Source organism: Eupeodes corollae, chromosome 2 (assembly GCF_945859685.1).
Source record: "Eupeodes corollae chromosome 2, idEupCoro1.1, whole genome shotgun sequence".
Taxonomy (NCBI): domain Eukaryota; kingdom Metazoa; phylum Arthropoda; class Insecta; order Diptera; family Syrphidae; genus Eupeodes; species Eupeodes corollae.
In genome coordinates, this window is record NC_079148.1 from 120,728,896 (window position 1) to 120,749,427 (window position 20,532).

At 34.8% G+C, this 20,532-nt stretch overlaps 3 protein-coding genes across 3 annotated transcripts; 1 reads left to right on the top strand and 2 right to left on the bottom strand.

The window, feature by feature from the left end:
• Positions 1 to 939: 939 nt before the first annotated feature.
• LOC129945455 (uncharacterized) lies at positions 940 to 2,578 on the bottom strand. The gene has a single exon (XM_056055221.1). It carries the CDS (start codon positions 2,468 to 2,470, stop codon positions 1,103 to 1,105), a length of 1,368 nt encoding a protein of 455 aa, XP_055911196.1. The 5' UTR covers positions 2,471 to 2,578; the 3' UTR covers positions 940 to 1,102.
• Positions 2,579 to 4,934: 2,356 nt separating this feature from the next.
• Positions 4,935 to 11,792, top strand: LOC129946091 (nuclear valosin-containing protein-like). The gene is made up of 10 exons (XM_056056123.1): positions 4,935 to 5,180; positions 5,459 to 5,582; positions 5,651 to 5,733; positions 5,798 to 6,008; positions 8,538 to 9,058; positions 9,138 to 9,643; positions 9,704 to 10,616; positions 10,682 to 11,011; positions 11,073 to 11,297; positions 11,358 to 11,792. Exons 1-10 carry the CDS (start codon positions 5,124 to 5,126, stop codon positions 11,424 to 11,426), a joined length of 3,039 nt encoding a protein of 1,012 aa, XP_055912098.1. The 5' UTR covers positions 4,935 to 5,123; the 3' UTR covers positions 11,427 to 11,792.
• A 3,185-nt stretch (positions 11,793 to 14,977) lies between these two features.
• Positions 14,978 to 16,587, bottom strand: LOC129946847 (carboxypeptidase B). The gene is made up of 3 exons (XM_056057208.1): positions 15,966 to 16,587; positions 15,611 to 15,870; positions 14,978 to 15,467 (listed from the first exon to the last, which is right to left on the bottom strand). The coding sequence occupies exons 1-3, from the start codon at positions 16,413 to 16,415 to the stop codon at positions 15,026 to 15,028; spliced, it is 1,152 nt and encodes a 383-aa protein (XP_055913183.1). The 5' UTR covers positions 16,416 to 16,587; the 3' UTR covers positions 14,978 to 15,025.
• Positions 16,588 to 20,532: the final 3,945 nt, after the last annotated feature.

The following is a 20,532-nucleotide window of genomic DNA, read 5'->3' on the forward strand; positions in this document are numbered from 1 at the left end:
CATTTAGAATTATAGTTTCGAAAACATTTTTCATCATTTTTTTAATTACTATAATAGCGTGCCGTTGCACAACCATGCTGGGTTCAAATAACGAAGTAGAATTACCGGAGATCCAACCTTCAGTTGTAAATTATGCGATGGTAAGTCCAATGAGCTCAAAAACTCAGTTGGATAATTTACAGCTCCAGTAGTACACAAACTGTATCAATAGATTTGTATGACACCAAGTCTCCTGTTAACAAATGTTGTATCTTGAGATTTAATTCGTTGACATCCACATTTTTTGCTGCCAAAATTGCTCTTTCTTTAAAGCCACTCATGATTTTTATAATGTACGTGTACATCGTTAAATATCTGGTGAATGAGATCAATAATCGTGCAGAAATCGACCAGTAATTTTATGCATCCAGTTTCAACTGTAGTAACTTTTCCGTCGCCTGTATCTAACAGTTGGTTTGAGAATTTTTCAGCGGATGGTTCTTTAAGCATTTGAAAACACATGTTTCCTGCCGAAACTGCTAGCATGATGTGGCCATAAATGGTTCTTTGTTCTTTATTAATTAGTAGGACACGGCGAGCAACAATCGCTGCGATTTCTACAGTATTGTATTGCAGTTCTAGATTCAATTCAGTGTCTATTAAATCAGATGCATGCGTATACCGAAATGACTGAGTGGTAAATTGGCAATGACAATGCAAAGCAATCAATGGTTTGTTGTGCATAACGTCACTGAATAATATAGTAAGATCGTTGCACCGTGTACGATTTTGATGCAATTAAACCATAGCACTTAGAAATATAAAAAAAAGATAAAAACCTATTCTCAGATCTAGCGAATGTATATGCAAAATTTCATTGAAATTGGTTAAGACGTTTCGGAGGAGTATGGCAACTAACACTGTGACAGGAGAATTTTATATATTAATTAAAACAAACCATGAGTTACGCTTACGACTAAGCTAAGTTTTATTTGATATTTGGATCCAACTGAACCAAACGTTTTAGTTTCATATTCCATCATTTTCACTTCCATTTCAACAAAATAATTTGTTTATTTAAATACAAACTTAAAAACTAACAAATTCTTAAAAAAAAACATCATTACAAATCATCGCAGTCTTCCTCAGTCACCTCGTTCGACCACTGTTCCACCATTTTCTTCGGAGGCAGTCGAAACCGCCACTCGTCTCTGAAATACTTGTATACATCTTCGCCCAATTTCAACAGCTCAACAGAAACTTGTTTCTCGTCGGGCTTCCATTGACGCTCCGAATTGCCAAACATCTCCATTCGCACTAACGCAGTCATTGACGCACTCAGATACTTCTTTATCCCATTGAACAGCTGTGGCTTTGAGAGAACAGTGGATGATGGGACACTAGGTTTGGGAGTGATTATTACCGCAGGGAGAAGTGCCTGTGAGGCTTTTTCTGTGAGAAGTTCTTCATTTTTTATTTCCAATTCGGCGATTTGCATTTCAAACTCGCATGTTTTCTTATTCAAATCAATCGCAATCTCTTCTGATAGCTTCAATTTATCTTTGGTCTGTTCCAGGGCTTCCTTAAGCTCGGCAATCTCTTTCTCGGCTTCTTTCTCTCGAGCTAGGTTTTCTTTTTTGAGGAAATCGATTTCGCTTTCGTATGCCGTGCATGTAGCGTCTAGAGTGGATTTGCTGACGGTCTCTTCAATGGAATCAATCCTGTCCACGGTCAGGTACTCAACATCTTCAATGCTTAAGATATTATCACCATTGGAGATCTGTGCGTTTGAGTGATTAATTTCATGGCTTGCTGGAGGTAACTCAATATTGCAGGCTTCCACCACACTAGGATTATCTTCGTCGTCGTCAATTTCTTGAAACACATCCTCTCCCAACGAGATAGTGGTTTCGTTGAATTCAAAGTTGTCATCCAAAGGGACATTCTGGATCAAACGAAGTCCCTTGTTGAGAATTCTCGGAGTTTCGGGGGCGTCAATAATTTTTATTTTCTTCGCTTTGGGTTCCGGGCTGGAATCTATGTCTCTGGGCAGATTTGTCTTGATGTGGTTTTTAAGAGAGACGGTTGAGTATGTATTCCAGTATTCTGGATGCTGACCCCATACGAAGGCACCAGGTGGAGGAATCAAATGTTCATCTTTTGTGGGCGGGATTGATGTTGGCTTTGGATTAGGATCCAAAGAGTAGTCCAATACTTTGCTACTTTTAAGCCGATCCAGCGTGGGAATAGCTGTGGGAGTTAATCTGTTCTTTTTGTAGTTCATGAAACACTCATCCTTGAAGTGAAGTCCACAGACTGATCGATTTCGGGCTTGACTAGTTGCCAATGAATTGAGCATTGTGTAGTTGGCGTATTGAGTCCATTTTTCGAGACGTTCTTTCTTCGTTATCGGGTAATGAAAGAAAGACATCTGAGGGAACTTTCGAGTGGAAACTTTGCATGTTCGGAATGTACATTTGCAACCACCCATTGTTTGTTTGTTTTCTGTTTGTTTTCAAGATTATAAAATTATTAAATAAATTTTGTTGAAAAGTAAATAAAATAAAGAAGCCAATGCTGAAGATTGAATAGTGTAGTGAACGCTTGAAGAATTCATTTTGTTGCTGTCAAAATTTTGAAGAAAAAATCAACAACTAAAACAGCACTGCCAGGTAAAGTTTATAACTGTGTTCAGAGAGACTTATAGGAACTCAACAATGCCATTGGATGTTATTTTCAAAAAGAATTGTTTGATAGCCTGAAAATTTGTACATGGTTTTTTCGGTCAACAATTTCGGATTTTTGAATCTATTTTAGAATAAACAATTGTGAAATGTCTACTACCCTAAAGCCTAGTACATACTTGTGAACCATCTCATGAACCCATACAAATTTTAGTTTTTGGTTCACCCGTGAACTTGCTCGTGAAGCTGAGTGGAGAACAAAGTGGAGAGTTTTCGTTCACGGGCTATTCACGTGCAAAATGTACGGGAACTGTTGGTGAAGCTTTGACATTTGGTTTGTTCATGTTCACAACGTGTACTCACAAGTGTGTACCAGTGAGCAATGTCAAAAGTTCACTTTCTCCACTGGCGAACGTTCACTTCACGAGGAAGTATGTACTAGGCTTAAGCATGATGTTGGATAAAAAAATATTTAAGGCGTTACATTTTTTCCAATGGATCAATTTATTTTCACCTTTTTTGTTTGCTGTATTCACGTATGTACGGAAAACATGGAACAACTGGATAAATATATCTTGACAAAAATGACCTGTCAAATTTAAATGCTTGAGGATTTCAGAAAAAAATAAAGGAAAAAGTCTGCCACACGGGTATACAGATAATTTTGGAAAAAAAGTCTGTTTAATCTGAACGGTTCAACGGATTTAAATGAAATTTGATGAACGTGTTAATATTAGTCTTATACATATTTGGTCAAAATTTGGTTGAAAACAAATTATTTTAAACAAAGTTATTGAGATTTTTCTAAAATTTAAATGATTTGATGTTTTTATGGGAGAGCGGAAAAAAGTCTTCAAAATCTGAACCATGAAACGAATTCTAATAAAATTTTTACACACATGTTGAGATCAGTCTTGTATATCAAACTTTGGTCAAGAAAAAATTATTAGAAAAAAAGTATTCATATTTTTATAAAATTTGAGGCTTTAAGGGCATGCCTTAATACTTCATGTAAATAAGGCATTATTTCCGGATCGAATTGTGAGCAGGAAAAGCTCTCTGATGTTGCTGCATAGAAAATATATTTCTAATTTCGTCCCTCTAATACCTTTTAGCTCGATCACAGCATTCATCTATAGACATGCGTTCCATAGACTTGAAAAATGATACATAAAACGTTTCTTTAATTCTGACAGTACAGTTTCTATTTGCTCAGAAATTAAGTTGGGGTATTTCCTTACAAAATGCGATAGAAGATTTTGAATGAAAAATACAAAATAAAGGAATAGGTATCTCTGATCGTTTATTTTGTATTGAGCTCTACTATATAATTTAAAATATCATAAAACTACTTTGTTTTTCGTTTGTTATTTTCAAGAAAATTGAGTTCAAAGTTGAAAAATTTTTCCGGCAGAAATAAATGGTTTCGCAAAAATCGAAATTCTCAGACCTGGGTCAATGTATTAATTTTGTTTCATTTTAAAATAAAGTTTGTCATTTTTTTTTAAAATAATAGACTTTACCATTTCATTCTGATAATTAATACGAAAGAAATCAAACTTTTTGGCAAACACCACCGTCAAAACGGAGTTTTTTGAAATCCTATTCAGTGAAACATTTTTGATCACGTATCTGCAACTGATTTTTCTCTGCTTCCACATGAATATATGGAGCATATGCTGGCAGCTGGCATACTTACTTTCTTGATATCTTTTGGGACTTTTTTTTAAATCATAAAGTTTAAAAAAACGCATTTGTTCGTAGTACTAAAGCTTTTGACTACCTACTTATAAAAGATATCTTTTATAAATAATCAATATATTTTTAGATAAGCAAAAAAGAGACCAATTAAATGATTAAAGAAGCTAGAGAATTTTCGGAAACAAACATCCCAAAATTTATTGAAAATACTGTTCGAGATTTGAGTAAAATTATTTTTCAACTTTGAGGGCTTGTAAATCAGAACATGCAATATATATGTTAAAAAAAAAAACTTTTAAATCATACGCTCTGGTTATCTAAGAGGACTTAAACATAACGTTCAAAAAGATAAATAAGACTTTTTAAAAAGACTTTTTTCCGCTCTCGCACCACTGTGCGGCGAACGTACAAAAAATTAGCTACATCATAATAACATAGATTTTGTATACAAAGTTTTCATTTAATTTCCACACACGGCAATTCTATTTTTCCAGTCACCATCACGCTTACGTTACGTTATACAATTTCTGCATGCTAATTCCCGTCACATTACGTCAATTCGACATCACACTCCATGCTCAGTCTCAGTTTTGTGCAGCGACTTTTTGTGTGTGCGTTTTGCGATTTTACAAATTTCTTCGGTTTTTTGGTTGAGTCGGCTGCTGTTATAAACTTTTCCGTTCATTTCCAAAAATATCTAAATAAAATATTCAATCATATTTAATAAACAACTAAATAAGAAATCTCTCTTCAATAACAATGAAAAAAACAAAACCTATCCTCTATGATCCTTTGATCATTAATCGTGTAAAACAGGTAAAGAATTAAGATGGACAAATTAAAAAAATCGAAGAAGGAAAAAACAAACTAGGTTATGTTTCGCATTTGCATTCGCTCCGCTCGGCTCGACGTTCAGAACATAATAAATTTCTGGCTTCCTCAGCCTCAGCGTCGTTTCGTTTTTTGAACCCTTTACCTAGAAATGTGATGAATGGTCGATAAAAATGCCGGGAAATTTGTTTGCATATTTTAGTTTAATCACACCTTTTATTGCAAGGCTCGATTAAAGGTTTTTTCTTTCCAATTTGTTGCAGTATTTGGAGGAAAATGTTCATCAGACTTATCTGGATGTCGGTGTTATGGCTAAGTCCTTACAAGATCGTTATCCAGAGTACAGTCGACGGAAAATTGCTCCATTTCGTTCGCTAGTTGAACAAGGTATATGCTGACCCTTTGATTTTTGGTGCATTGATTTGTCGTAATAACTTTTCCTATTTTCTCTCCAGCCTACAAGGTCGTGTCACAAAGTTACGGCCTTGATGTTAGTCCACCCAGTCCGGATTCAGGTTCCGATTTGGAAGTAATGGATGTAAGTTCAATGGAAATGGAGTAACCATGTGGTTTTTGTTTATTTTCGCCGGGAATCATTTTAGGAAGCACCAATTGCACCGAATTCGATGAACAACATGCTTACAAATCTCTATGCCAAAAAAACTAATCCTAAAGACAATAGTATGAGTGGCAATTCTGCTGGAGGAGGTGGCGGCGGCGGTGGACAGCAAGGCGGAAACAACAATGAACTCATCGATATCAGCAGTGATGATGGTTCTGACGATGAAAAAGCCACTAATGGAAAGTCAAAGGGTAAGTTTCGTACCTATCAGAGGGTGCATGTTTAACTAACGAAAGAAAATATAGGTGGTGGGGAAAGTTGTTCGACGCCCGCTGTCAAGCGTCAAGGCGTTGTAGTAAATTTGTTTGGAGTATTAAGGAGATACTAGGGCTGCCCAATTATTTGTTCTCTTGTAGTTCCAAAGAAAGTCAAACGCTTCCCTTAGCTCAGGGCTATGTCGAAAACATATTCAGTAGTCTAGAATTCTAATCTTTGAAATTCGAAGGTAATTTCTAATTTAATTTTGGCAATGCTCCGTTTTACATAACTGTAAATAGTTTTGTTTAACTATTTAAAATCCAAGTTGGATATACAAAAAGAAAAGGACTTTTTTTGCCTGATTCAATGGCTACGATTGAGGTTATGTAGAAACTCAATTCATTGTTTTACATACATATTTTTGACGTAAACTCGTAACTAATATGCCCAAGGGTATACCGGGTTCGGTGTAGTTTAAACAAGATGACAATATAGGTGAAACAAGGTGAAAATCGACGCTGGGCGCTCTTTCTAGCCTTAAATTGGCCTTAAGGTCTTTTACGTATCGCTTTTTCGCCCTACCCTCATTCGATATGTTTTTGATGAGAAGCAAATATTTACAAACATCACGTTTTTTTGGCTTTAACAAACGATAAAAAATAAATAAATTAGGTGGCACAACAGACCATAGAGAACCAGTGCCTTGTGACTTACAACTCTCAACCATTCCTGTGTGCGAGTAATTGCAAGGATGGAGGGGAACTACAGTTTATATGCCGAATCGGAACAGCTAATCTGAGAAAGCACTTCTTCATGACAAGAATTACTCTTGGAGAATATGTCAGTTCCTCTCAAGAGGCAGTGACCGTGAATAAAACTTTAGGTGGCAGAGCTCGAACCCAAGACCTCTCGCTTGACAGTCCAACGCACTAACCATCATGCCACGGGTAGTACTAATGGTATTAAATACTTTTTTTCAAAGCAAGACTTAATGAAGTTAGACCTGGTTTTTATCAAACAAGCTCTTCCTAATTCATTGTGGTTAAGGTCCTTTCCTTTATATAATATATGGCTCCTTTATTGCGTTGTCTCTTTGGATTCGATATCCATTTAAAGGGTTTCCGGTTCAAAGTATTTTAAGCGAGCTGTAAACAGTTAAACATGAAGCTAATAACCTTGGTTCCAGTACACCAAGCAGAAAGAAAGACCAAGACAGTTTTTTTTTCATAGACGGCGTAATTTTCTTTTTTCCGTCACACTAGAAAACGTTTTAAAGGAAGCTATAAAGGAATAAATAATTAAAATACTCTGGAAGTAGCAATCAAACTTAGATCGGTGCTCAAACAGTAAAAAATATCAAATTGCTTTTGATTTTGGTGAGACAAATTTGATGTTTAGGTAAACGATTGAAATAAAATTGAACATGGTACTCAAGCAAAGTTTACTTGCTTGAGTACCATCACCTTCCTCACATTCAACAGCATTCTGAACTATTTCGTTGATGACCTTCCATGCCTGAGTAACATCGTATTAGTTACACAAAAAAATGGATAATAATTGTCTTCTAATGTTAAAAATTGACAGTTTTAAAGTAGACCAAGGAAGCAATGACTGCTAGAAGTTAGTCGTGACGTTTTAGGCTTAAGCACTACTTTAGATGTTATGAAGCTTGGAACGACTGTAACATTCATATTTGTAGGACCAAATTTATGCCTCATTTGAAAAAAATAATAATAAGAAATTCTTCCGCCTTCTTCGGTTCTCACACTCATGGTCAAGAACAACACTTAGGTCTTTAGAGAAAACTAATCTGTTGTCTGTAGACAACTTTTAAATCTATACTACGGTCAAAGTCTCGTTCTTAGTAGATGAAAAATAGTATTTGTCCACCCATTGCCTCCACTTATTGCACTTAGGTCTCTAATTAATTAATAACCATTTCAAGAAATATCGCTTCGTTCATCTCCTCGAACAGCGTAACAAATCTTCAAACTGTTTCACCGTTTCATAGATGTGTTCAAGTCTAAAAACTGTAAAACAAATACAGGTATGCCTCAGTACTCTGTTATGTCTCCGGCACCTTTTTTCATTTCTATTAATGAAAATTCTAATCCACTTCCTGCTTCGCTGACGATAGTGCCCTCAGCTTTTCATATTCGCTTTTAGATTTACAGACCTTTAACCACAGTGAATGTAAAGAATTCAAATTGATTGGTGATGTTGTCGTCATTAAATAATTAACGGTGCTTAAACACCTTAGTCATAAGGTTTCTTGTCACACAATTTGTAGTTTCATTAGCCGATTGCTCTCCAAGGCATTGACACTTCTTTTGAAACCCTCTCTTCCTTTCCTAATACTGGCACCGCATCTTTGACATAGAAATGACTCTTAAAATGCGTTGAATGTGCAGTTATTATAAAAAGAAAAGAATCAAACCGAGCGAATGATAAAACAGAAGTATTCAAATAAATAAACATTTTTTCTGTAGGTTTTTTTAAGTGTTTCTTTTGTCAACTTCCAGCTCCTTCCGATAATGTGGTCGATGTAGTACTTAAATACGGCGAATTGTCATGCAAAAAAGTTGGCAACCAATCAGATGGTCAATCAACACCACCAAATGATTCAGTAGCAACAAAACGTTCGGCAACGCCTACATCTTTGTCGAAGAAGCGCAGACGCGACAGATCACAGTCGCCAAACAAAAATGATCAAAAAGAAGAAGCTAAAGTATTGGGCAAAACAGCGAACCGGTCGAACAGCAATGATGCCCCTAATGCTAATGCTGCAGGAGCTAGTGCCGACCAGTTTATGTCAATGCTGCGTCAACGTAAATACAAAAAGGAACTGCGCCCAATTAAGACCAGACAGAGCTTCCAAGAGGTCGGTGGCATGGAGAACGTTTTGAAGGAATTGTGCGAGATATTGATGCACATTAAGCAACCTGATATATATTTCATGCTTGGACTTATGCCACCTCGTGGTCTACTCTTGCACGGACCCTCAGGATGTGGTAAGACTCTTCTAGCTCATGCTATTGCTGGGGTAAGCTTTTTAGTTCATTTTCTTAGGCCTTGAATTGATACTGAAAAAAATTATGTGTTTTATTTTGTTTCTTAAATAGCAACTTTCATTACTGATGCTTGAAGTTGCTGCAACCGAATTAATTGCCGGAGTTTCGGGTGAATCCGAAGAGCGAATTCGGGATATCTTCGAACAGGCAGTTTTATGTGCCCCTTGTGTTCTCTTCATTGACGAAATCGATGCAATTTCATCGAATCGTTCCAATGCCCAACGAGACATGGAAAGAAGAATTGTCTCGCAATTGATAGCCTGCATGGACGGCCTGAAGACAAGCGAACGAGGACAATCAGTATTGGTTATAGGAGCCACAACACGCCCTGACGTCCTCGATCCGGCTTTGCGACGTGTTTCCAGATTTGACCATGAAATAGCAATTGGCATACCCAGTCGCAAGGACCGTCGAGAAATTCTGCAAATAATTTGCGACGGTCTGTCCATTCACCCAAAAATGGATTTCGAAAAAATTGCCGAACTCACACCTGGGTATGTGGGTGCAGATTTGTTGGCTCTAGTTTCACGAGCTGCCACAATCGCTGTAAAGAGAGAGTAAGTTTTGTTTGTGCGTTTTCTATTGTGGGAGATGTATGATAAACTATTTTATGTTAGATGTTCCCAACAAATGAAGGAATTGCAAATGAAGAACCAGAGGAACATAACCATTGTGGATCTGATCGATGAAGCTCAGGTGGAAGATGGCGATGCTGCTGCTGCCAACAAAAGTCTTAAAGAAAAATCTTCAACTACTGATGAATCCATGAAAGAGGCTGACAAATCCAAAGCAGACGAATCGGAGGCTACTGCTGCCGAAAGTACGTCTAAGGATGCTGCTTCTGAAGATGAAGAAAAAGACAAATCCAAATCAGAGCCAACAACTTCCACAACAGACGAAAAAGAAGCAGACAAGAGCGTGAGCGCGGACGCGGAGGTTGATTCAGCCAAGAAGGCCGACGCTAAAGAATCCTCTGCCGCCGAAAATGAGGAAAAGATGGAAGTTGAAGAGGACGAGGGCGAGGGCGAAGCTGTGAAACCTGCGGATGAATCCATAGCCGACAAATCTGTTTCCATCGAGGAGCCCATCGATGTGGACGAAATCCCCGAGAACAAAGAACGCATATCCACAGATTCTCTACCTGAACCGACACTTTTCGAAATGATCAACATGTTGGACAATTCGTGCATCGATATTCAAGAGATGTCAGACTTTTGCATTACTTTGGAGGACTTCAAAGAGGCAGTGAAGGTTATTCAGCCCTCAGCAAAGCGAGAAGGATTTATCACAGTTCCAGACGTAACTTGGGATGATGTGGGCTCGCTGCGAGACATTCGGGAGGAACTCAAATTGGCTGTTTTGGCACCAGTTAAATTCCCCGAGAAGTTGGCCAAGTTGGGACTCACAGCGCCATCGGGTGTTTTGCTCTGTGGACCACCAGGTTGTGGTAAGACGCTCCTTGCCAAGGCTATTGCCAATGAGGCTGGCATTAATTTCATATCGGTCAAGGGACCTGAAATGATGAATATGGTATGAAAAAGGGCTATTTCTTTAATATGTGTATATCATTAAAAAATACTGGTTTTCTTTTTTAGTATGTTGGTGAGAGTGAGCGAGCTGTAAGGGCTTGCTTCCAGCGTGCGAGGAACTCAGCTCCTTGTGTCATATTCTTCGATGAATTTGACTCCCTATGTCCGAAGCGATCGGACAATCACGACAGCGGCTCAGGAACTCGTATCGTCAATCAGTTGCTCACAGAGATGGATGGTGTTGAGGATAGGAAGGGTGTATATATCCTGGCTGCAACAAACAGACCTGACATCATTGATCCCGCAATTTTACGTCCCGGTCGTTTGGACACAATTTTATATGTAGGACTGCCACAACAGCAAGACCGTGTCGAAATACTCACAGCCCTTACAAAGGTATATTTTAACTTCGTAAAAAAAATGCTTCTCAATTAAACTTGTGTGAATTTTGTTAAAGAATCGCACCAAGCCTGCTCTTGCCGAAGACATCGACTTCAATGAACTAGCAGCTAAAACTCAGGATTACACAGGTGCCGATTTGGCTGGCCTTGTCAGACAGGCATCTATGTTGGCTCTCAAAGAGTCCATAAACGATCCAGATATTCTCTTGGATGACATTTGTGTTAAAAAGGAACATTTCACAGAAGCGATATCACTCTTGCGACCGTCCGTTACAGCACAGGTTTGTCTCAATATCATAGAAAAATAAACTTTTTTTATTAACTTATTTTTTTTCACATAGGACCGAAAAATATATGAGAAACTAAAGGAGAAATATGCGGCACCTCGAGCAACAACTGCAAAGAAATAGTTAACTGCTTGAAAGAGCGTAATTTTAAAACAAAAATAAACCACCTTTAATTTAGGTTTACCGTCGTTGCATCTCATTCCCATTTCTACTTTTTTTTCTTTAAAATAATATAAAATAAAAAAACATAAAACAAAACAAAGCAACCAATAGTACACTATTAAGTTAAATTCGATAAAACAGGTTCGTTTTTTAAGTTCTTCATAAACATTCAAAGGAACTGCTGAAAAAAGTAAACAAAAGAAACAAAAAATAAAAGCAAATATAAAATAATAATTAATACATACTTACACACCCATTAGTACTTTAATAATATGTTAAAACTATGTATTTCCCTTTTTTCAGTATAAATTATATTATTAAATTGGATTTGAATGGATTTTATTTATTATTAAAAACAAAACTTTGCATTTGCCTGCAATTTTGAATTTAGTTTTTTCTTCTAGGTTTTTAAGGGCCACTAAATATTTGTTGCTTTCTTAAATTTGTTTCGAAACGAAATGGCCTTAACACAAAATTTTGTCTGCAATTTCCGTCATCCTCGTCGATGGGGAAAAATGTAATCCACACAAGATTATGGTCACATTTCTTTGAATGACCAATTAGACTTTTTGTTTACGATAATTCATAAAGACAAATAGCAAGTTTTATTTCTTTACTGGATCTTGTAATAAATCCCTATTGGGAATTTCTTTCTCTTGATTTTTTTCCATTTTTATTTATTCTGAAATTGTACTTATATCGCCAATTTCACCGGAAATAAAATTCACTCTTAACAAAAATCCAATGCACGAATAAACGAATTTGATGCGATTTTTTTCAGTTAGTTAATCTTTTTCACGGGCCGTGTAAATCATTGACAACCAATTGGATAATTGAATAAAACTGCACTGCGAAACTGGACCCCTCTAAAATTGCTACCCCATTTCAAATTTAGGATATACTTTAAAGGATGTGTTTAGAGCATATAATTTCTCTTCCTATTAAATTTGTATAGTTTTTAATCCCGACTTATGGCAAGTATTGTATACGTTACATCACGTTAGAAGAGTAGTCGACAAAAATAGATTTCATAATTTTGTCGATCTGTCTATATGTCCACGTCTCTATTGCTTTACCAGTTGTGCCGATTGAGTTTTGGAAATAAAGGATTCGTGTTAGACGTTTTTTTTAAAAGAAAATGCACATTTTTTGGCAACAAACAACAAATTTAAATTTTCTCAGGTTCAGACAACATAAGGGACTTCATTTGCAGTCTACTTCGTTCTTTGAACGTAAATTTTGACCAAAGTAACTAGTTAGTTTTTCAAGTATCATGAATTTCAAATTAAGAACTTTACTTCACAAGCATTTATTTTAAGTTCATAGTACAAAAACTACAAAAAAAACATTATTGCCTACAAAACAATCCTCAGGCGATGTGTATTTTGTATTGTAAAAAAACATTACTTATTTCTTTTCGAAATTGACAAGAAACCCTTTTACAGAAAGCATTAAATAATGTGGAGCGGTAAATAAATGAATCATAGAATAATAAAGTTCAGCTTTTAGTTGAACGAAAAACCATGCTCGACTGTCATTTTGATGGAAGTAGGCTTGACTTGATAGTTAGGCAGATTTTTTTTGACCAACTTTCCAGTCAGCCTTCCATTAAAGTTGCCTTTGTTGGAAAGTAATTTTTTGGCAGCTGGCCAATCAGATATCAGAAACTTGCCCTATTTTCAAGTCTCTCATGTCGTCTGAACCTGCCCAATGCTTAGCTGCAGACAACATAAGGGACTCAAAAGTGAGGAAAGTTTCTAGTATCTTATTGACCATCTGCTATAACATTGGTCAGGTTCAGACAACATAAGGGACTTCATTTGCAGTCAACTTTATTTTTTGAACGTATAATTTGACTAAGGTAACAAGTTAGTTTTCAAGTGTCATACATTTCAAACTTGGAACCATAGAGGAAATATATTTCCTCTATGGGCTAAAGTATGCGTCTATCTACCGCGGCATTTAACTAATGAGCGCAACTGTCGTACTTGGAGAAACTCATTGGACTAAAAGTCGAAAAATATTCATTCTAAAACTCTAACAATAGAAATAAATTAGGTTTTAAGAACGGAGTATCTTATTTTCCGAGACTATAATTTCCAAATTTAGCAGGCCTAACACATAAACAAATTATTCAATTTTGTTTTACATACTTAGTAATTAAACCCTTTGAAATTCTCCCGTAAATGTTAATGATTTTTCTCAAACAAAAAGAACCTGCCGAAAATTCGTATCAAATGAACATTTTTGAAATGGCTCAATCCACGACTCTTGAAAAAAAGCAAATGTTTTTCGAAGGAGATTCAATGAGGACGTCAACTAAATTAACTCCTTATTTTATTTTTTTTCGGGATTGGGCAATCTCAAAAACTACTGAACGGATTTCATGCGATTTTCATCCATAGACAGATTGTTTTCTAATGAGTTTTTGGTGTATAAATTAGTTAAGGTTTTCTAGCTTGGAAAAAGAAGGCAATTCTCAAAGGCATTTGGCACAATCAAAACGTTAGGGATCATTCAGAGAAAACGTTACTAATTCATTAGAGAACGTATGTTTCTCCTTTATATTTCTTCAAAAATATTTGCGATGGAATATGAAAAACTATAACTATACCTATTCGAAGTTTTAAATATTATCAGATATAACAAGTTTTTTTTTCAAAAGCTATTAAGACTTTATTAAATTAAATACTCACTGTTAATAATGACAGCAAATGTAATGGCTGCGTTCAATCTCAGACAGATATCTTTTTGTTAGTGTTTAAAATGTTAAATGACAGCTGATCAAAAACAGCTGAGATGTCAAAAAAAGGAATCCAAAGGTATCCAAGAATTTCTGGCTTAAGTAGGTATCTGACAGGACAGCTGATTCAACACATGGTTGAATTACAAGAGACTTAAAAATCGATTTCAGCTTTTTGTATTTGTTGGTAAACAAAAAGATACAAAATGTTAGTCAAAGTTGTAGTTGAGGATGTTCAGTTCATAATAGACGATGAACAAGCTATTTACCTCCGAATTTTAGAAGATAATTATGATCTATTTTGACTTCGAAGCTTAAATGTTTCTCTGCTTTTTGTGAACAGCTGAAAGTTGTTCTCATTTTTTGACATTACAGCTATGCAACTCGTTCAACAAGGTATTTAAAAATCCACCTATCCAAGATACCCTACCCAACACGACATTGACCGCAGCCAATATATATATGTAACTAGTAAACCCGTGCTATAACTCCCGCAACAAATGTTGTTTCAAACATTTCATCATTTGTCTAAAACTTTCTCTTCAAATACTTTAGTTTGGTGTGATATATTTTTGTATGGTTTTTACGATAATAAAACACTATTACTATCTTTTTTATTAGTATTAAATCCAACCATGCGAGACCGGAAGGGGCCGCTAGTATCTATGTTCCTGCTATTGAGAATTACGAAAAAGTCTCAAATTGAAATGTTATTCACATTATGAACTACTTTCTTAACTTGCCAAATTACGTCTCAATTAAAAAATGATTTAACTTTACGAAATATTTGCTTTTAACTTTTATTCATGATTTTGTTTTAATCCATCACCGTCGACGTAACCGTTGTCGCTAATGTCGGCGGCGGCGGCGGCGGAGTGACTTCAGTAACCACATCCGATTCCACTTGATCTTGATTTTGGTTTTGATTCTGATTTCCCTCATGACTTAAAATCGATACAACAGAAATATCTAATGCTTTCTGGCACATTGCTCTTATGCCAATCCAGCTTTCATGACCAATCGGGCGAATATGAACAGGAGATGGTTGAAAGCCCAATTCATTCGATGGCAGCTCCATAACTAAAGCAAATGGAACTTTAACAATTCCAAAGGCATAGTCAACAATCGATCCTGAATAAATATGTTTTCGAATGCCTGATATACTGCCACATCGGTATACTCGTCCTGACACTTTTTTAATTGCCTTCTTGCCACACTCGGCTAGTTGTTGGTGTTCCTTCCATGAAATTGGTAATTCTCTTTAAATGAAAATAATTTAAATTTAGAAAAATGTTAAAAATCAAAAATCCTTAAAGTAAAAAATAGGCAAGAATTTATATGAACTGTCGAAAGTGGAAAACTGAATTTTGGTAAACCGAAGAAAAAAATAAATTTAACAAACTTAGTATATCCCCAAGGGTACATGATGGCCTGTCCATATGAGTGCAACGAAAAAAATAGTAACAAATGTGGTTGCAACTTCTCCATGATATTCCTCAGGGCACAAGTCTCGGGTTCCGAAAATGGTTTCTCTCCTTTGTATGTGCTTCGACTTGCTTTCGTTGATCCATTCTCCCAATGGAAATCAAAGTTCCTATTACAATCCGTTCCGATACTTTGCAAAATACTGTGTGGTCGACGATTCTTTCTCCACATGCGATTCTACGATATGGGATAAAAAAGATGAGTTAGGGACATTTGATAAGGATGTGTCACACAAAAAAAATGTACATATAAGGAATTTTTTGTTGAGATACCTTATTGTAGGTGTATTCATATCCATCGGGATTTACCAATGGAATGATAAAAAATCGAAGTTTTTCGAGAATTTTTCGATGCCGATTGTGTTTCTCTGTTAACTGTTGTATGCATTTGAGGGCTACAGCAATTGTCATCCATTCTCTGGCATGAGTGCCAGCCTCAATGAAAACCACATTTTTCTTGGGAACACTTACATTTGTGTTACCACTTCCATCGGTCATGGTCAGTGGAAGTTTTGAATGACGGTGATGGCGTCGATGATGGTAGCGTTTGTGCCAATCAATTTGAATGGCTTTTATCAGACGTCCTTCATAGGAACGTCCGATATTGTAGACTTTTACAACGTCCGCATAACGATGCCTCAAATAGTCTAGATAGTCGTTAATCTCTTTATGTCGAAGGTAACTCGTTGTTACATCAGGCTTATTATAGTAACTACTCGACATCTTCGTTATTATCTTTCCATTTTCACTTTCGTGATTTTCTGAAGTATGTAATTGTTATAGATTCAGGTAGAATTTTTTCACTAGGATTTGAAATTTTGCAACCAAAAAAAAAAAAACGTATCGAATTTTGTTTGACAAACTCCAATCGCTGACTACGATAAAACGAGACTGTAAGAAAATAGGTATTTTGCCTGGTTGAAGTTGGAGCTTGGAAGTCATTGCCCGGAGAAGCGAATAAACTTTGTCACAGGTTCTGCTTGGTAGGTTTGGGTAGGGTTGAAGCCAGAGGGTTATTATTATCATGTGATATCAGGGGCGGAAGGGGGTAAGATCTGATAGTTGTTCGAGTATATTTTCAATGGTTAAGCGACATTTTCTGCAATGTGGAATAAAAGTTCTGCAAGACGAAATGGTTTTTAGCTTCCATTTTCTGTTTCGGTTTTGCAGGGTTAAGTTCAATTCAAATAGTTTGCATAAATTCTTTGCAAAAGGGTGGTGCATAAATTATGAAAGTACAGTGAGTCAATATAATTTTGAAAGGAAAAGTATAATCCACCAAGGAGTCGATTAGATTTCATTTTGAACAGCTCGTTATTTGGACAGATGTCACTTAAGAATCTGTCTTCTTTTGACATTTGATAAGTAAAACTACGCCGCGCCATTGCTAAAAACGGAAGAGTTTAACAACTCACGTTTGTAATCTTTGTTATATAAAGTTAATGCAATCCCTTTAAAAGAACAAAAAAGTATTAAAATAAAAAATATAGCCTGTTCATAATTTTTCAAATAAAAACACATTTTTAATTTAGATTTAAAGATAAGAATGTGTCTTGTATCTGAATTGTTCGCTGCAAAAATTGCCTCCGTTGTTTTTTAAACAGAACAACATCAAGGCCAGCGGCTAAAAATGGAAAGGGACAGTCAAATTGAAGTACTAGATTTTTACAAAGAACGCGATAGTCAAACGTCAAAATAGAGATTGGAAAAAAAAAATAAACAAAGTAATTTTTTAATTGTCAACTACGCTGCTGCCACTGTTCATGAAAAACTTAAATTCTTCACAAAAATTCTTAACTTTTGCTGTTTAAAAAAAGGACAGTTTAATTTGTTGGATTCGCTTGCCGAATTATTTTTAAAATACTTTAAGAACTGGGTAAATTTTAAAAAAATAACGAAAGCTGTCGCGCTGTCTTTTAATAAGCCTAAAAACCCAAACCATTCAATTTTACAAGGACAGCGTAAGTGAAATGTTCGAAAAGAAGAAAAATTTCTAAACGTTAAATGCATAAACAATTAAACTGTTATTAAAAAGAGTTTTGAAAGAGGATGTGTTCCTGTGATGGTGTACAAACGGAAATTTTGTGAGACAACTAATTTTTACTTCTCATCATTTCAAAAACAATTTACAGTGAGATAAAATGATAAAATTTCAAATAGTTTGATGTGAAGAATTCGTATGTCTCAATATTTGTGGCTCGTTCCTACTTCGTGGTTTAACAGATTTAGAAAAATGATGCAGAAATTTTAATATGTTTAAATAAGTGAGAGGGAGATATTATAATAATTTGACAGTACAATTTGACGTTTTCGTAAATAAACAGATTTGTCAAATGTCACAGAAAATTGTATTTTTAGCATGCATATAAAAAAAAATTTAATGATTTAAATTTTTCTGATTTAAGGCTTTGAATAATAAAATGAAATGTAAAATAGATTTGAAATAGTTTTGTGTTACAGGAAAATGCCTTTATATAGTGTTATCAGCATATGCCTTTGATTCACTGTACATAATCCTTTTATATTATTCTTGACTTCCTTGTTCAAAAATTATGTTCAACTGTTGATTTGAAATATTCGTGTCTCCACCATTTATTTAAGATTCATACAAAAATAGTCAAACATATAAAACAGATCACGCAAGCATAAAAAGGGTTGTAGTTAGGTGAGGGGTAGTTACAGTGGAAGAGTCATCATGATTATGTTCGTAGTTTGTGCTATGCATACATTTAATAATACATTTAGAAAAATACCAAAAATGTACAGAGATACATTTTTGCGAATTACCAAAATAATGAATTACAAAAAAGGATATTTTTTATAATCGACCCTCTAGAGAGAGAATATTTAGAGGCCTAAGGCCATACTCAAACCTCAATTTTGTTCTTACTTGTGTTTTGTGAATCAAGCGTTGAACCGCACCAAAAAAAATATTGACTCTATAACAATCTATAGAACCGACCGACCTACCATAACAAGGATAAAGTTTTCTCTCTTTTTATTTGCCTAAAAGCAAACTAACCGTTTCCGCTTTAGTGTAATAAAGTAGATATAATTGAGGAATCCTTTAGTACCAGTCGCTGGGGGATGCAATTATGATTCGTTTGGTTGATTTTTCATTTATTTTCGGAGGTTTGAGTAAAATGTTACCCATAAAACTATAAGGAAAAAGAAGAATAATTTGTAATTTGTTCGGAAATAGTTGTGCTATACTGGGTGTAATTCAACTCTTGCCAATTTTATAGGAAAACTTTTTATTTAGCTTGATGATTTCTCAAAAAAACAAAGTTAATAAACTGATTTAAAAATTGTGATAACGATGTTCATTATGGACTTAAGTAAGCCTCTGCGGTGGTTCGTGATTTTGATAGAGTTTAAATTATATCTGTATTCTGATATTGTACAATAAGATAGAAGAATTAATAATTTTTCATATACAATTTTACTTCATCATGACGGTGTTCGCATTGGAGATGGTTAGGTGAAGTAAGAAATTTTACTTTTGTAAAAACCTATTAAATTTCAAAACCCAATGCGAACACTATATATCTACATATCTCGAGTTATAATCATCAAAAAATATAATAGATCCCAAATGACTTCCCTGTGGCTTTCCATAAAATGAGTTAAATAAATTGGCAAAAATCTTTAGGAATTTATATTTTCCTAAATTTTGCAAGCAAGTCTTTTATTAAAATATGTTATTATTTTGGGAAATAATCTGTTTGTGACGTGAAAATCGTATTCGCCAATTGAATTCAGCAACGTAAGGAAATTTAGTGGCAGTTGTTAGCATTAGGTAAAGTATCTCCTATTTATAGCATGTCTAATTATTATTCTCCTATTTCGCATGCTAGCAGAGAACACAATTCCAAATCAACAAAAACCATCTCCTCATCATAGATGTCATGGCAGATGGTAATCATATGAAACGCAGCTCAATTGTTAGCAGAAGCATTGAAATAGCTCTTTTATAGTTAAGGAGGTAAAGTTATGAATGAAAAAAAAAATATTTTTTGTCTTTTGCAAATAAAAAATAAATAATTTGCTTTAGGCTTTTAGCATGTTTGGATGAAAAAATAGCTAGGATGCATGCACATTGGTAACTTTTTTCCTAATAAGCTAAATTGTCATTTAAGGACTTTCGAAAAGTATGCTTTAATATTTGAAGTTGAAACTGTTTTTGTCAGCAACAACCAGTTGTTTTTAAATTTTAAGTAAGTTAACAAAAATATTATAAGATCTGATAAGTTTGAATGTCAGAAAACGTAATTTCTCATTGGATAGAATTATTTTGGAGGTAATATTATTATTTGACATGAAAATATTTATTTTTAGTTATTTTTATTTATTTTTTTATTCAGTAAGTCGTTTTTTAAAGTTCATACTTATTTTGTAAGATGTTAAAATATGTAATATAAAATTTAATTGAATGTGAATAGCATTATTGGTTAGGGAGATATTTTGAGTCAGACACATTTTTCACATTTTTTAAATTGCTTGGGTAAAAAACCCAAATTTTATATTATATACTGTAAAGCGATACCAAAAAATTACATTTTTGGAAAAAAACAAATTAACTATTTTTTTATAAATAAAAAAATGAAAAAAAATATTTGTCACCTCGAAACTTTTATGAAAAAAAAATGATTTTGCCTCCAAAATAATTTTGTGAAACGAAGAACAACGTTTTTGACATTTGCTAATATTTTGAGAAAAATCGAGTCAACAGTTTTTTTTACAAAAAATTAAAAACCTAAACAAAATTTACAAAAGTTGTGAAAAATTGACTTTCAACTCATATGTATATCCTTTCAAAAAATGTATGATTATGGCTTCT

Excerpts from the sequence above, each read along its gene's own strand:
- LOC129946847 (XM_056057208.1), bottom strand. The coding sequence starts at position 16,415 with ATGTCGAGTAGTTACTATAATAAGCCTGATGTAACAACGAGTTACCTT. Across the intron at positions 15,871-15,965 it reads ATGAATACACCTACAATAAG|AATCGCATGTGGAGAAAGAA; the intron begins GTATCTCAACAA and ends CCCATATCGTAG. Across the intron at positions 15,468-15,610 it reads TACCCTTGGGGATATACTAA|AGAATTACCAATTTCATGGA; the intron begins GTTTGTTAAATT and ends TTTCATTTAAAG.
- LOC129945455 (XM_056055221.1), bottom strand. The coding sequence starts at position 2,470 with ATGGGTGGTTGCAAATGTACATTCCGAACATGCAAAGTTTCCACTCGA.
- LOC129946091 (XM_056056123.1), top strand. The coding sequence starts at position 5,124 with ATGAAAAAAACAAAACCTATCCTCTATGATCCTTTGATCATTAATCGT. Across the intron at positions 5,734-5,797 it reads CCGATTTGGAAGTAATGGAT|GAAGCACCAATTGCACCGAA; the intron begins GTAAGTTCAATG and ends GAATCATTTTAG. Across the intron at positions 10,617-10,681 it reads GACCTGAAATGATGAATATG|TATGTTGGTGAGAGTGAGCG; the intron begins GTATGAAAAAGG and ends TTTCTTTTTTAG.